The 13,164-nt window shown below is 66.5% G+C and overlaps 1 protein-coding gene across 9 annotated transcripts in view; it reads left to right on the top strand.

The window, feature by feature from the left end:
* The window catches only part of LOC129547691 (IQ motif and SEC7 domain-containing protein 1), a 142,529-nt gene that overhangs the window by 112,219 nt on the left and 17,146 nt on the right, over positions 1–13,164 (top strand). For all 9 annotated transcript variants that reach the window (XM_088831711.1, XM_088831709.1, XM_088831708.1 and 6 more), the window contains 4 exons: positions 224–518; positions 3,895–5,117; positions 10,810–10,971; positions 12,338–12,460. In XM_088831711.1, coding sequence (XP_088687837.1) covers positions 224–518; positions 3,895–5,117; positions 10,810–10,971; positions 12,338–12,460 — 1,803 coding nt within the window. Of the gene's footprint in view, positions 1–223; positions 519–3,894; positions 5,118–10,809; positions 10,972–12,337; positions 12,461–13,164 lie in introns of those variants that run through there.

Genomic DNA, 13,164 nt, shown 5'->3' with positions numbered 1-13,164 from the left:
CAGGTCCATCAGGGCGGGGTGTCGGTTGTGGGGGGCAGAGGGCATGCTCTGCAGCCAAAGCAGGGCCTCTGCGAGGTGAGGGGAGCCTTAGGGAGGCGCGGAGCAGGGGTGGCCGTGGGCCGCGGGGGTCCACCCAGGGGATGGTGGGGTGTGGGCGGGACGCCTGCCTGTGGGGCCCAGGGCTGCAGTCTCTCCTCACCTCCGGCCTCTGCTCTCTCCACAGCGTTGAGGGCGAGGCCCCCAGCAGCGAGCCCGGCACATCGCTGGACAGCCCCTCCGCCTACCACCAGGGGCCCTTGGCGCCCGGCTCAGGCCTGAGCCCGGAGCCCTACGAGCACACGCCGGGCGGCGCCTATGGGCTGTACGCGGGGCCGCCCGGGCAGCAGCAGCGCGCGCGCAGGCCCCGGCTGCAGCACTCAACGTCCATCCTGCGCAAGCAGGCCGAGGAGGAGGCCATCAAGCGCTCGCGGTCCCTCTCCGAGAGCTATGAGCTCTCCTCCGACCTGCAGGACAAGCAGGTGGGCGGCCAGCCACGCGGGGCCGGGGTGGGGCAGGGTGGGCGGAGCGGGGCAGGGGCCCGCCCGGAGCACTTAAGGCTGGGTGCCAGGCAGGGGCCGTTCCCCACGATGTCGGCCTTGGCCTTAGCCCTGGGCCCTCGCGTTTTCCTCCCGACTTCGGGAGGAACAGGAGGGAGCAGGCAGCCGTGGGGTGTTCTGTCCAACCTCGGCCTCTGCCCACTTCCTGCTCCCCCCGCGGCTGGGCTCCGGGCTGTGCTGGGTGTCAGGGCCCGACTCTGCCAGTGCACAGGTTGCACACAGTGGTGGCCACTGAGGTTCCAGGGTCTGGGAAAGGCTTGGACCTTTGGGGGTCTGCAGGAGGGCCCCTCAGGGAGGGGGAGGTCAGCCCACAAGAGAAGCAGCGTGTCCTCTGAACAGCAGGAAGGCCAGGCTGCTCGTCCCATCCCACCCCTCAGTCTGCAGCTCCGTGTTCTAGGGGGACACTGTCTCCTTCCGGGCTGCGCCTCCTCCCCAGGGACTTGGCCCAGATCCCCACGGGGTCAGCACCCGTGTGCCCAGCGAGGAGCATGCCCGGCCTGCCCGCTTGGCCTCTTAGCCCCCTAGCCCCGTGGCGTTTGGCCCTGTGGTCAGGTCCACAGCAGGGGCCTCTGTTCCATTTCTCAGCTGCACCCAGATCCAAAGTGGATCAGAACAGTTTATAGCAACAGACCATTAAAATAGAAGAGAGAAAGGTTAAGCGGAGGCCAGTGGAGGTAATAATACACCTCTCATGGCCTCAACGTGACCACAGCGGTTCCTTTTTCCCTCACACGTTAGCCCAGTGCCCGCTGTATGCCAGACCCCATGCTGGTCACTGGGGAGTCACCGGGGAACGGGGTGTGGCCACAGCCCTCGGGCAGACGCTGTGGTCCAGGAGACAGGTTAGCTGTAAAGACACAGGCTGATTGCAGAGCAGGGGTGATGCAAACCCCAAGGATGAAGGAAGGAGATGGAGGCTGGGTGCCTGTAGGCGGTGGCGGCTCGGGTGGGGCGGGGGGAGCCTTGCCAAGGCCCCTTGGAGCCACGTAACCAAGGCCAACACCTTCCAGGAGAAGCTGACAGCAGGAGCAAAGGCCAGAGGCGGGCAAGCTTGCCGGAAAGGGCGGTCAGGATGAGGTGGGGACCGGGGGGTGACACTGCTGGCCACTGAGCATTCGGCTCCCTGCTGAGCCTCCTGGCAGTCGAGGTGAAAACAGTAATGGGGGAGGGTGCGGGTTACACGGGAATCTCCAGGTGGAAGCAAGCTGCCTGGCTCCATGAGGGCTTAGAGCCTGGGGGGCACAGAGCCGCGTTTCAGTGGCAGGAGCCCAGCGCAAGGCCTCCACGTCTCCTGTGGTTCCCTGTCGGCGCGGGGGCCTGAGTCCACAAGGAGGGGGTTCCCCTTCACAGGAGGCCCGGCCTCGGGGCCCCTCGTCCTGTCTTGTCTCAGAGCCTCTGTTCCCCTGCACAGCGGGCAGCTTCTGGGGCCTGTCTGCAGGCTGGATGCGGTGTCAGGTGAAGGCAACACCCGTTAGGCGAGTGCAGATGGCTTGGATCCCCCCTGTGCCCCAGTCAGCACTCAGACGGGCCTCGGGGCAGCTCTGGCCCAGAAGGGCAGTGACCCTGGTGGGCTGACTGAGCGAGGCCCGGGTTGGTGTGTCCCCAGGGGAGGCCGGTAGGAGGGCTGGGGGGCTTTGAGGAGCAGCGTAGAGCCCATGCCTGCCCGCTAACGCCCCTTCTGCCCCTGCCCCGATCTGGGGGGCTGGCTCAGGCGAAGAGCGTCGCTGCTGGGTTCCCGAGGTCTAGAGTCAGCAGGACAGGAGGAGCCATGGATCGTGCTCTGGCCTGAGGGGCCTCCACCCCACACCGAGCAGACCTGAGGGACCCTGAACCGAGGTTTCAGGGTGCGGAGGGGTGAGAGCTCTCTGGAGCCCAGGCGTGGGCCTCCGTCGGCCCCAAGCACTCTCGGAGCTGTGCTCCAAACCCAGGAAACAGAGACGCCGCTCGAAGATGTGGAAGTGAGGTCATCCCTTTGGACGCAGTTCAGTGGCTCCAGGCCGAGAGAAAACAGTCCCGCCCTGGCTGCCTCCAGGCCCCGCCGGGCTGTGAGACGTGGTTTTGACCCTCGCCCTGCCCCTCCACCCCGACTCCTTTCCTGAGGGGGGCCCTCTGCCGCCCCCCTTTCTGGAGGGCTGGCCCGTCTGCATGGGGGGAGCTGGCGGCCCCCAGTGGGGCTCCGAGCCCTCGCGTCCTGCCCGCCTCCCCTTGGCTGCAGCCCGGTTCCCTTAGCGTCTGCCTGGCTTTGTTCCCTCAGCGGTCCCCCTACTGTTCTGCACAGACCTCGTCTCTCGAGGGCGCGGCCGTGGTGTGAACAGCCTCTCCCGAGGCCCCTTCCTGAGGTCCTCCCTTCACCTCCTCCCGAGGCCTTCCCCCCATGACAGGGGCTTGGTGGGCCAGGCCTCTCCTCATCCTGGGTCTTCTCTGCTTCAGGAAGGTGGGCTCCGGCCTCACCCGGAGCGAGGCGTGCAGAGCGGCCCTCGGGACCATCCTCAGGCCTGGGGCTGCTGGGCCCCAGAGGCGTGCATGCCTCGCGGGAGAGTCCCACCGCCCTGCCTGCCTATGGTGCGGCCCGCGGTCAGCCTCCCGGAAGGCGCTCTGGGGTGTGAGGCCTGCAGGGGTGTGTCGGGTCTCTTCTCTGAGGCTCAGTTTCCCTGTCTGTACAGGAGCGGGTGCGGGGCCCCCACAAGCTGTCTACCCCTCCCAGGAGTGCAGTGGAGGGTCCCATGCCTCCTCCGCCCCGTCCTGAGGGTCTGTCTCGCCTGTGCCCGCCGCTGGCCCGAGGGGCCATGGATCCAGGCTTCTCAGAGTCAGTCTATGGACAAGGACCCAGGCCCGCGGCGGGGGCTCCATGCTCAGGGCCGACTCGGGCCTCGGGCTGGTCTCCTAACCTGCCCCCACCACAGTCTCCTTGTCTCCCGAGGGGCGGCCTGCAACCTCCTGCAGCAGCTCAAAGTTTCATTAAACTGCACAGCCCCGGTGCCCAGGGCAAAAGCTGCTGCAGACAGAGAAGTCTAGGAAACCACCGCCCTTGAAAGGCTCTGAGAAGTCCTGCAGGGACTGCCTGCTGTAACTGCAACTCACCACTCCTCTGCCTCCCTGGATCTAGGAGCCTGTGGGCACAGCCCCTGGCCGGTTCCTGGGTCTTGGAGCCCTGTGGGCACGGCCCCAGGCAGGTTCCTGGGTCGAGGAGCCTCGTGGACACGGCGCCCAGCCGGTTCCTGGGTCTAGGAGCCTGTGGGCACGGTCTGCCCTCTGGGCCGGGCCGAGCAGTCCTCACGCCCCTCTCCCTCCCCCGCAGGTGGAGATGCTCGAGCGGAAGTATGGGGGCCGCCTTGTGACCCGCCACGCGGCCCGCACCATCCAGACGGCCTTCCGCCAGTACCAGATGAACAAGAACTTCGAGCGGCTGCGCAGCTCCATGTCTGAGAAGCGTCTGTCCCGCCGCATCGTGCTGTCCAACATGCGGGTGCAGCTGTCCTTCGAGGGGCCTGAGAAGGCGCACAGCTCCTTCTTCGAGGGCAAGCAGGTCTCGGTGACCGACGGGGACGCCCCGCTGGGCTCCCTGGGGCCGGCTGAGTGCGGGGACCTGGGCCCGCCGCCCCCGCCCGTGCTGCAGGCTCCCGCGCCCGCCGGCGACTTCGCCGACGCCATCACAGAGCTGGAGGATGCCTTCTCGCGGCAGGTGAAGTCGCTGGCCGAGTCCATTGACGACGCGCTCAACTGCCGCAGCCTGCGCGCCGTGGAGGGGGCGCCCGCGCCCGCCGAGCCCTCGTCGGGCCTGCACAGCACAGCCGAGCAGCGCCGGCTGGACGAGATGACGGCCTCGTACAGCGACGTCACCCTGTACATCGACGAGGACGAGCTGTCGCCGCCGCTGCCCGCGGCGCAGGCCGGGTGCCGGCCGTCCAGCGGCGAGTCGGACCTGCGGCTGCGGGCCGGAGCCGCCCAGGACTACTGGGCGCTGGCCCACAAGGACGACAAGGGGGACACGGACACCAGCTGCCGGAGCACGCCCTCGCTGGAGCCGCGGGCGCGCGTGGAGCACCTGCCTCTGCTCACCGTCGAGCCGCCCAGCGACAGCTCCGCCGACCTCAGCGACCGCTCCGACCGCAGCTCACTCAAGAGGCAGGGCGCCTACGAGCGCGGCCTGGGTGGGCCGCAGGGCAGCCCCAAGCACGGCCCCCACGGACCCCCCAGGGGCCTCCCCCGGGAGGAGCCGGAGCCGCGGGCCCGGCCACGGCCCCTGGATGCCCACCTGGCCATCAACGGCTCGGCCAACCGGCAGAGCAAGTCCGAGTCGGACTACTCTGACGGTGACAACGACAGCCTCAACAGCACATCCAACTCCAACGACACCATCAACTGCAGCTCGGAATCCTCGTCCCGCGACAGCCTGCGTGAGCAGACACTCAGCAAGCAGACTTACCACAAGGAGACCCGCAACAGCTGGGACTCGCCCGCCTTCAGCAACGATGTCATCCGCAAGCGGCACTACCGCATCGGCCTCAACCTCTTCAACAAGTGAGTGCCCCCCACCACCACCACCGCCGCCGCCGCCCGGCGTGCTGCAGCGGGGCACGGGGCTCGTCGGGCCCCGGGTGGTGGGCCGCGGAGGCCTTTGAGCCGGGCCGGGTCTGCGTCCACGCAGGCTGGTCAGGGAGGAGGACCCAGGCAGGCCTGACGCCCTGCGGGGCGCGTGCATTGGGTCTGTGGCATGGCCACTGTGCAGGGCTCTGGGGAGAGCAGGTCGAGGGCGGGAGACTGGTGTTTAACACAGACTATTCTTAGCATGGCTGAAAATAGCTCTCCCTTGGAGAGGGGGAACGCTGGCAGCTCTGGCTGCAAAACCTCGGGCCACTCCTCTCTGGATTTGGTGTCACTGGACACCAGCCTGCTGCTGGCTTCTTAGGGGCAGGGGGGGCACGTGGAGGGGATGTAGCCAGCCTGCCCAGTGGCTGCTGACCCACGTCCACTGTGAGCCCCCCACTTCCCCTTCCAGACGGCAGTGGGGGAACTTGGGGGTCACCCCGTGTATAACTGGAGCACTCGGAGAGGCCTGTCCTGCAGGGCAGCTGTGGGGAACCGTGGGGTCACACCCGGGCCCCTGGGGGTCTCCCTGGCCCTCGATGGGCTGAGGACCACGCGTCCCTGAGCCATCATGGGCACCCAGGGAGCCCTTGAGACTCCGTCTGCCCCCAGGCCACGGCTGGAACGCTGCGAGAGCCGGGAGGCCGTCCTGCACTCTGTCCCGGGAGCCCGCCGCCTGCTCTGGTCCCCGCTGGTCCCAGGGCGTCTCGGACCCTCCTGGGGGAGGCCTGGGGGGAATGACCTGGGGGCCCATGAGCTCCCCTCATCCCTGGCAGGTGTCATGTCCTGACCCGGGAGTCCCAGCCGGGTGGACAGGCAGGGCCCGGAAGAGCTGCCTGCCTGGACCAAGCAGCGTGCTCTCCGGACTCCTCCTGGCGCTGCCGGCCCTCCGCCGCGGGCCACGCCGAGCCTCCCCTCGTGCGTCTGTGTGCACGGTTCTGGTCCTCACACATCCTCTCTGCATGTCCCCCGTGGGGGCGACCTCTGCCGCAGTGGCCTCGTCCGGGCGAGTCATGGGGTGTGAGCTGGAGATGAGGCCGCGTGGGAGGAGCTCAGAGAGTGCCAGGCACACAGAGTCTGGCCTGTGCCTCCCTGCCGTCCCCTTGGCCCCGCAGACGTCCCCTAGGCGCGGGCCACGCACACTGTCCTGCTCTGACACTGCCATGCGGCTTGCTGCTGGTGGCCGGGCCCTGGGTGCCCAGTGGCTGTTCGTTGAAGTGGAGCCTGCAGCTGGACGGATGGCACTCAGCCTTGTCTCCCACCCCCGTCCAAGCGTAGAGATAGTGTGTCTTGTTTCACTTTGGACTCGCCTGCCTGTTGCTTAGGTGGAGCATCCGTATTTGTGTCTTTTGGCAATTTTGGTTTTTCCTTCTACAGAATGCCTGTTCCTATTTTTTGCCTATTTTTCTGTTATTTCTCTCTTTTATTTCCTCAGTTCATTTCAGTTCAGTTCAGTCGCTCAGTCGTGTCCGACTCTGCGACCCCATGAACCACAGCACGCCAGGCCTCCCTGACCATCACCAACTCCTGGAGTTCACTCAAACTCATGTCCGTCGAGTCGGTGATGCCATCCAACCATCTCGTCCTCTGTCATCCCCTTCTCCTCCTGCCTTCAAACTTTCCCAGCATCAGGGTCTGTTCCAATGAGTCAGTTCTTCCCATCAGGTGGCCGAAGTATTGGAGTTTCAGCTTCAGCATCAGTCCTTCCAATGAACACCCAGGACTGATCTCCTTTAGGATGGACTGGTTGGATCTCCTTGCAGTCCAAGGGACTCTCAAGAGTCTTCTCCAACACCACAGTTCAAAAGCATCAATTCTTCGGCAATCAGCTTTCTTCACAGTCCAACTCTCACATCCATACATGACCACGGGAAAAACCATAGCCTTGACTAGACGGACCTTGGTTGGCAAAGTAGTGTCTCTGCTTTTTAATATGCTGTCTAGGTTGGTTTGATTTCCTAGTGGTTCTTTACGTATTGTGGATCCTGATCCTTTGTAATTTTAGAAAGGGTTTCCTGTCACTGGTTGCCTTTTTCTTAAACTTCTGAAGTAGAATCCACATACTGTAAGATCTGTCCTTACAAAGTTTCCGGTTCAGTGGGTTTTAATCATACATCTTTTAGCTTTGTTTGTGCTGTGTTGCTTTAACAGAAATTGCTGATTCTTTTTTACATTTTCTTCGTTGAGATGTAGCTGACATCCAGCCTAGCTTCAGGCGCGCAGCGCAGTGCCTCCTGGCCCGTTCCTCGGTGTTCTCTCTGGGAACTGCTGTGTTTTTACGCTTTCTTTTCAGAGACTCGCCCCAGGTCGTCACGTGGGCCTGAAACACTTTCCGCAGGACTGTGGTGGTCTCGTTTCATACCCTTCAGTGCGCCCGCCTGGTGTTTGGAGAGTGGTGCCCACTGAGGAGTGTCACTTTTATTTGGTGGGAGTTAGCTGGTCGTTCGCAGGCAGTTCACTGAAGAGCCTGTCCTTTCTCTGTTGACTTGAAGGCCCGTCTGCTTCCTCTGCGAGCGGGGTCTGTGCTGGGACCCGCCACTTCCTTGGCAGACACTCATGGAGCACCTCCTGCAGGCCCGGCTCTGCGCTGGGGGCCTGGAAGCGCCCATGAACAGGATCACAGATCCTCGTGAAGCCCCCTCCACGCTCCTGGTCAGGGAGCTGTTTGCTCCTGTGCCAGCATCAGGCTTTCTTAGGTCAGAAACCCCTTTGTCCTTTGAAACGGCGGCCTTGGCTCTTGTTGGCAGTTCTCTTCCACGCCGATTGTGGAGCCAGCTCGTTAAGACTGTGGAAACCCCTGGTGGACTTCCACTGCGGCCCCTTGAGACTGAGGGGCCTCAGCCCTTTACAAGTCCAGGGGCAGAGGCGAGGCCGAGCCGCAGCGGGTGTTTTAGTGCAACTGCCCTGGCTGGGCCCAGTGCAGGGGCTCGGCGGCCATGTCCCAGGATGGGCCCAGGGCTGCAGAACGCGCTGTCCACAGTGCGGCCTCGCCCGTGCCGGGGGACGGGGGGGTGGGGCAGAGGGGGCACAGGGCCGCCAGACCCCAGCCCTGTGGCCACCAGCTGCCTGCCCGGTGCCTCCCCGGGCCCAGAGAGGGCTCATGGTCTGACCTTGTGCGGGGCCAGATGGCCCGGGCAGGCTCTGGAGCCACCGGTGGGAGGGTGGCAGAGCACAGAGGTCCTGGTGGGCTCTGCCCGAGGCCGGCCCCTCCCCGGGAGGTCTGGCCTTGGCACCGGTGGCCCTTGTATTCCGGCCCAGCCCCCGCCTCGCCCCAGGCGGCCTGCACAGCCCGGACCCCCACATCAGGGACGCCTGGAGTCCAAGTGACGGGTCCAGGGAGGAGAGTGGGAAAATGAGAGAAAGCCGAGACAGGGAGGCCGGCTGGCCAGGAGGGCTGCCCCTGCTGTGCGTCCGCCTGGCCTCCGGATGTGCCTCCAGCCCCAGGGCGCGGGCGTGTGGGCGCCTCCTCAGGTCAGCGCAGAGCCCCGTGAGGGGCAGGGCCCCCGGGAGCACGCCTGGGGCAGCCGGGGGCCGGCGGGGTTCCCTGGCCCAGGGACCCAGGAGCAGTGTCCACTGCTGGCTCCTCGGGGTCAGGGAGTCCTCCCCTTGCCAGCTGCGTGCTGCCTGGGCCAGGAGACCCCCAAGCCCCGCCTGACCTCCGCTGAAGCCCCCGTCCCCTCGGTTGCTGGGGGCTCCTGGTCTCCACCCCAGCCTGCTCAGTCCGGGCTCCTATCGCACAGCATCTTCTGACAGCTGCCCAGTGGACACGGCTCCTCTCACCTCCGCTCAGGCCGAGAACGGGAGCCCTCTGGCTCACCCGCAGCTTCACGAGCACAAACGCCGTCATCACTGCCCCCAAACTGTGTCCTAAGCTGCCCGAGTCACCCCCACTCCCGCCTGACTGCCAGGGGCTCCTAGCTGGACCCCCCCAGGACAGCCAGAGGGACCACAGGGTGCACGCCTGCACTGTTCAGAGCTCGCCGGGCCTCTCATCCCTGCTCCAGAGGGGGACAGGTGACCCTGAGGGCTGCCCACCGCCCCCCAGCCTCCTCCCCAGACCCTACTCTGAGCCCCGGAGAAACCTCATGCCCTGGGATCCTGCAAAACCCACACCCACTGCAGGGCCTCTGCGTTCGCTGTCGACCCCACGAGGAGGCTCCCCCACCCTCCGGTCACTCTGCCTCTCTCGTAGGAGCCCCTCCCGCCCTCTCCCGGCCCCCAGAGGGAGAGCAGCAGCGGTCACACTGGGCCCAGGGCCAGCGCCATCCAGCCCCGCCGTCTGGAATGCCGGGCGGCACAGAGTTGGCACGCTGCACTTAAACCAGGGGCGCCCCGTCCCACGGGGCTGTGAGCTCCTGGTTGGGGGGGTGGTACCCGGCAGCCATGATGCTGGGTGACCGTGGCGTGTGAACACGGGGAGGAGCAGCCAGGGCAGATAGGGGAGCTTGGGCCACCCCAGGGCAGCAGCAGGGGGCTGGGCTGGACCAGGCCTCAGGAGCCAGGCAGTCCCCGGGGGGAGGGTGGAGGCACCCAGGTTGGGGAGGTCTGGCCCTGCCCTCCCGCCGCTGCCGTGCAGGATATGGGCCCGAGGATGCCAGGCCGTCTCGGAAACCCAGGTTCTCTGTCCAAGCTCCTGATTTCTAAGCGTTGGCGACCGGCTGGTCTTGCTTTGTTAACGTCGTGAGGATGTCACATGGCCGTGGGCTCCTGTGGGGGCGGCCGTGAGGCGGGGTCACCCCATCCACGCATCAGTGCCCGTGCCCATGCGGGAACGGGGACCCTGGGCCACCCTTTCTGTGCCAGGGCCCAGCGGGTTGCTTCTTGCCAAGCTCAGGCGCAAGGCTGCGGTGTGCGGCCACCTGGGGTACAGATAGCAGGGTCCCCTCGCAGCCAGAGGCCGGCCTGCACGTAGAAACACGGGGTCTGCAGGGCCTGCCATCAGCTCGCGGCCTCAGGGAGCCCCGGCTCTGACCGCCATGCCCCCAGAGTGCCCCGCAGGCGCTCCAGGCCCATCCAAGGCTCCTGCTTTCCCTCCCTATTTCTTCTGATCACGGGCGCCTTCCTGTGAGGTCAGCCAAGCCAGCACCAGGCCCCGAGGTCCGGGCCGAGGGAGCGGCCTGCTGGCTCACTGCCCAGTCCCCAGGGGGCCCCCGGGTCCCGGGGCAAGTGGACGCTCAGCCCCTTCCCGGGCCTCCAAGCGCCGCGGGAGCTGGCTCTGGGCCTCCATGTCCTCCAGTGTTGTGGAGGTTTGTCCTAAACCTTCAGGTGCTCACCTGCTGTGCACCGCGTTCTGGGCGCCGCCCGTGTTAACACACCCATCCCTCAGGGGTGGTCCTGGCCCTGGGAGGCCACGCGGCTCAGGTTGGGCGCCTGGACAGCGGGGGCGGCATGGGGGCTGAGCCATGGGGGTCCTCGGGGTGCCGGCTGTCCAGCCTGTCCTCGGGCAGCCAGCGCGTGCTGGGCAGGGCCGCTGTGTGTGCCCCTCGCTGGCCCAGTCTGGGCGCAGGGCCTGGACGGTCCCGGGTGCCCCAGGTGGTAGACTCAGGCTGGGACGGGAGTGGGTGCCGCGGAGGCGGAGGGGCACGGGAGCGGGCGCGTCCAGCTCAGCCTGTCTCTTGTCCCCCAGGAAGCCCGAGAAGGGCGTCCAGTACCTCATCGAGCGCGGCTTCGTGCCCGACACGCCGGTGGGGGTGGCCCACTTCCTGCTGCAGCGCAAGGGCCTGAGCCGGCAGATGATCGGCGAGTTCCTGGGCAACCGGCAAAAGCAGTTCAACCGCGATGTGCTCGAGTGAGTGGCCCGCCTCTCCCTGCTGTCTCCCCCAGATGCACGGGCCCCGGGCACCTCCACTGGGGCGGGAGTCCTACCACCTCTCCCCAGAAATACGCTAGCCCCGGGCATCTCCAGCCCCGTCCAGCAGGGCCGGCCCCACCCCGGGCCCGCGGCCTCCATCTGTCCTGCGGTGCAGCGCGGGCAGCCGGTCGAGCTCAGGCCCTGCCCTCCTCCCTCTCCTGCCGGGAGATGGGCTGATGGTCCACCCAGCTGGCGACCACGGCCCCTGGGAACTGCTGCCAGCTCTGAGGAGGCTTGCCTGTACGTGCCTGTACCCCCCGACCCTCCCCCAGACTGTCCCGAGAGGAGCAGCTCCGTGTCTGGGGCCGGTGGTCACTGGGCGGGCGCGGTCACAGGCCCCGTCCTCACTTCACCCACAGTGGGTTTCGGGGTCCAAAGCCCCCCCCACAGACGAGGAGCCAGAGCCGGAAGTAGGTGGCTCAGAGCGGCTGCCCTTGGCCAGGGCCTGGGGCGTGGCTGCAGGCTGCCGTGGGCACGCTGCCCACCAGGCCTCACATGGGTGGACGACCTGGCTGGTGGGCCAGGCGCAGGGTCAAAGCACACACACAGCTTTGCAATCGGTGACACGCCGACACCCTGGAGAGGCAGCCTGTGCCTGCTGGGCTGCTCCCCCACAGCCCTTCTGCTCCAGCCCCCCATAAAGTGTGGTTGTTGCCCCCTCCCCTTTGAAACCAGGGAGGACCTACCCAAGGAGAGCTGATTAACTCCTCCAGGAGTGAGGCCCAAGGCGACCATCCAGCCTAGCCCCTGGCCTGCGGCAGGCCCTTAGCCCACCCCCCACCCCCACTCCTCCAAGCCGCTGCTGGTCCGTAGGAAATCCGGGCATTGTTCTCCTTAGATCAGAAAATAGCTGCGGCCTCAGGAAGTAGCGAGACCCCCCCCTCTGCCCCCGGGCATCCTCCCCGATCGCTGGTCAGCAGACCTTCCCGTGGGGCCCCACCCCCGCCTTGCCCCAATGGCCGAGAGTGCTCAGCGCATCGCTGCAGTGGACGGGGTCCCTGGGAGTGGGCACCGGGACCTCTGCAGCCCCCCTGGGTGGTCGCTCGAGGGTCCCCGATGCAGATCCACCTTCTCTGCTCAGGGGTCCCAGTCAGGCTGGGCCAGGGCCGTGGCCAGAGTCCCCTGCCCCTGTGGCCTCCCCAGCTCTGCCTTCCTTGTGGGTCAGTGGGGGGAACGGCACCGCCCCCCTGGACGCCGCTCGGAAACGCCTGGGAGAGCCTCCCTCTGGGCCTCCCTGCCCCGAGCCCTCAGCCCCCGGCGGGAGGGGGTGGGGGTGCTGACCGGCCGTGGGCTCTCATTCCAGCTGCGTGGTGGACGAGATGGACTTCTCCGCCATGGAGCTAGACGAGGCCCTGAGGAAGTTCCAGGCACACATCCGGGTGCAGGGGGAGGCGCAGAAGGTGGAGCGGCTGATCGAGGCTTTCAGGTGCGGGCCGGGCCAGCGGGGACGGGGCCCCGTCTCACAGGCTGGGACCCTGAGGGCAGAATCCCCTTCAGGGGCAGGGGGCCCCTCCTGGGTGCCAGGCGCCGTGCGGCCAGTGCTGGAGCCGGGGCCTCGGACGCTGGCTTCCGAATCCGTCAGCGTCGTCACAGGGATGACTCTCAGTGACACAGAGAGCCTGGTTCTGACGTGCCGGCTGTGTGGCCTTGTGCTGGGTACTTAGCCTCTGTGCTTAGTCCTCACCTGCAGAGTTGGGGATAACGGCACCGACCCTGGAGTGGTTGGGCGAGTACACCACTCGGGATGTGTGGGCGCATTTAGCCCAGCGCCTGGCACCCCAGAGGGCCTGTAATCGAGGCCAGCTGTCCCTGCAGCCCTCCTGCACGCCGGGACTGTGCACACTGCCGTGTGTGGGAGGCCCAGACCCCTGGTCTCTGCATGGGTGGTGGGTTCGCAGAAGAAGAGACCCCAGGCCCTGGGAGGGGAGCATTCAGACACTTCCATCCAGGAGGGCTTCCTGGAAGGGGCAGCGCTTAACAGGGAAGAGGAGATTGAAGCCCACCTTGTCTAAGCTCTGATCGTTGCTGCCTGTGAGCTTCGGTTGCGGTGTGCCCCCCGTTCCCCCGTCTCCATCCCTGCTCCACCCGCCCACCCCTCCACGGGGCGCCAGTGGAAGGGGCTTTGGGAAG

This window comes from Moschus berezovskii, chromosome 24, assembly GCF_049115385.1.
Source record: "Moschus berezovskii isolate FMDL1 chromosome 24, NW_MosBer_1.0, whole genome shotgun sequence".
NCBI lineage: Eukaryota > Metazoa > Chordata > Mammalia > Artiodactyla > Moschidae > Moschus > Moschus berezovskii.
This window is presented reverse-complemented; position numbering and strand designations above follow the sequence as displayed.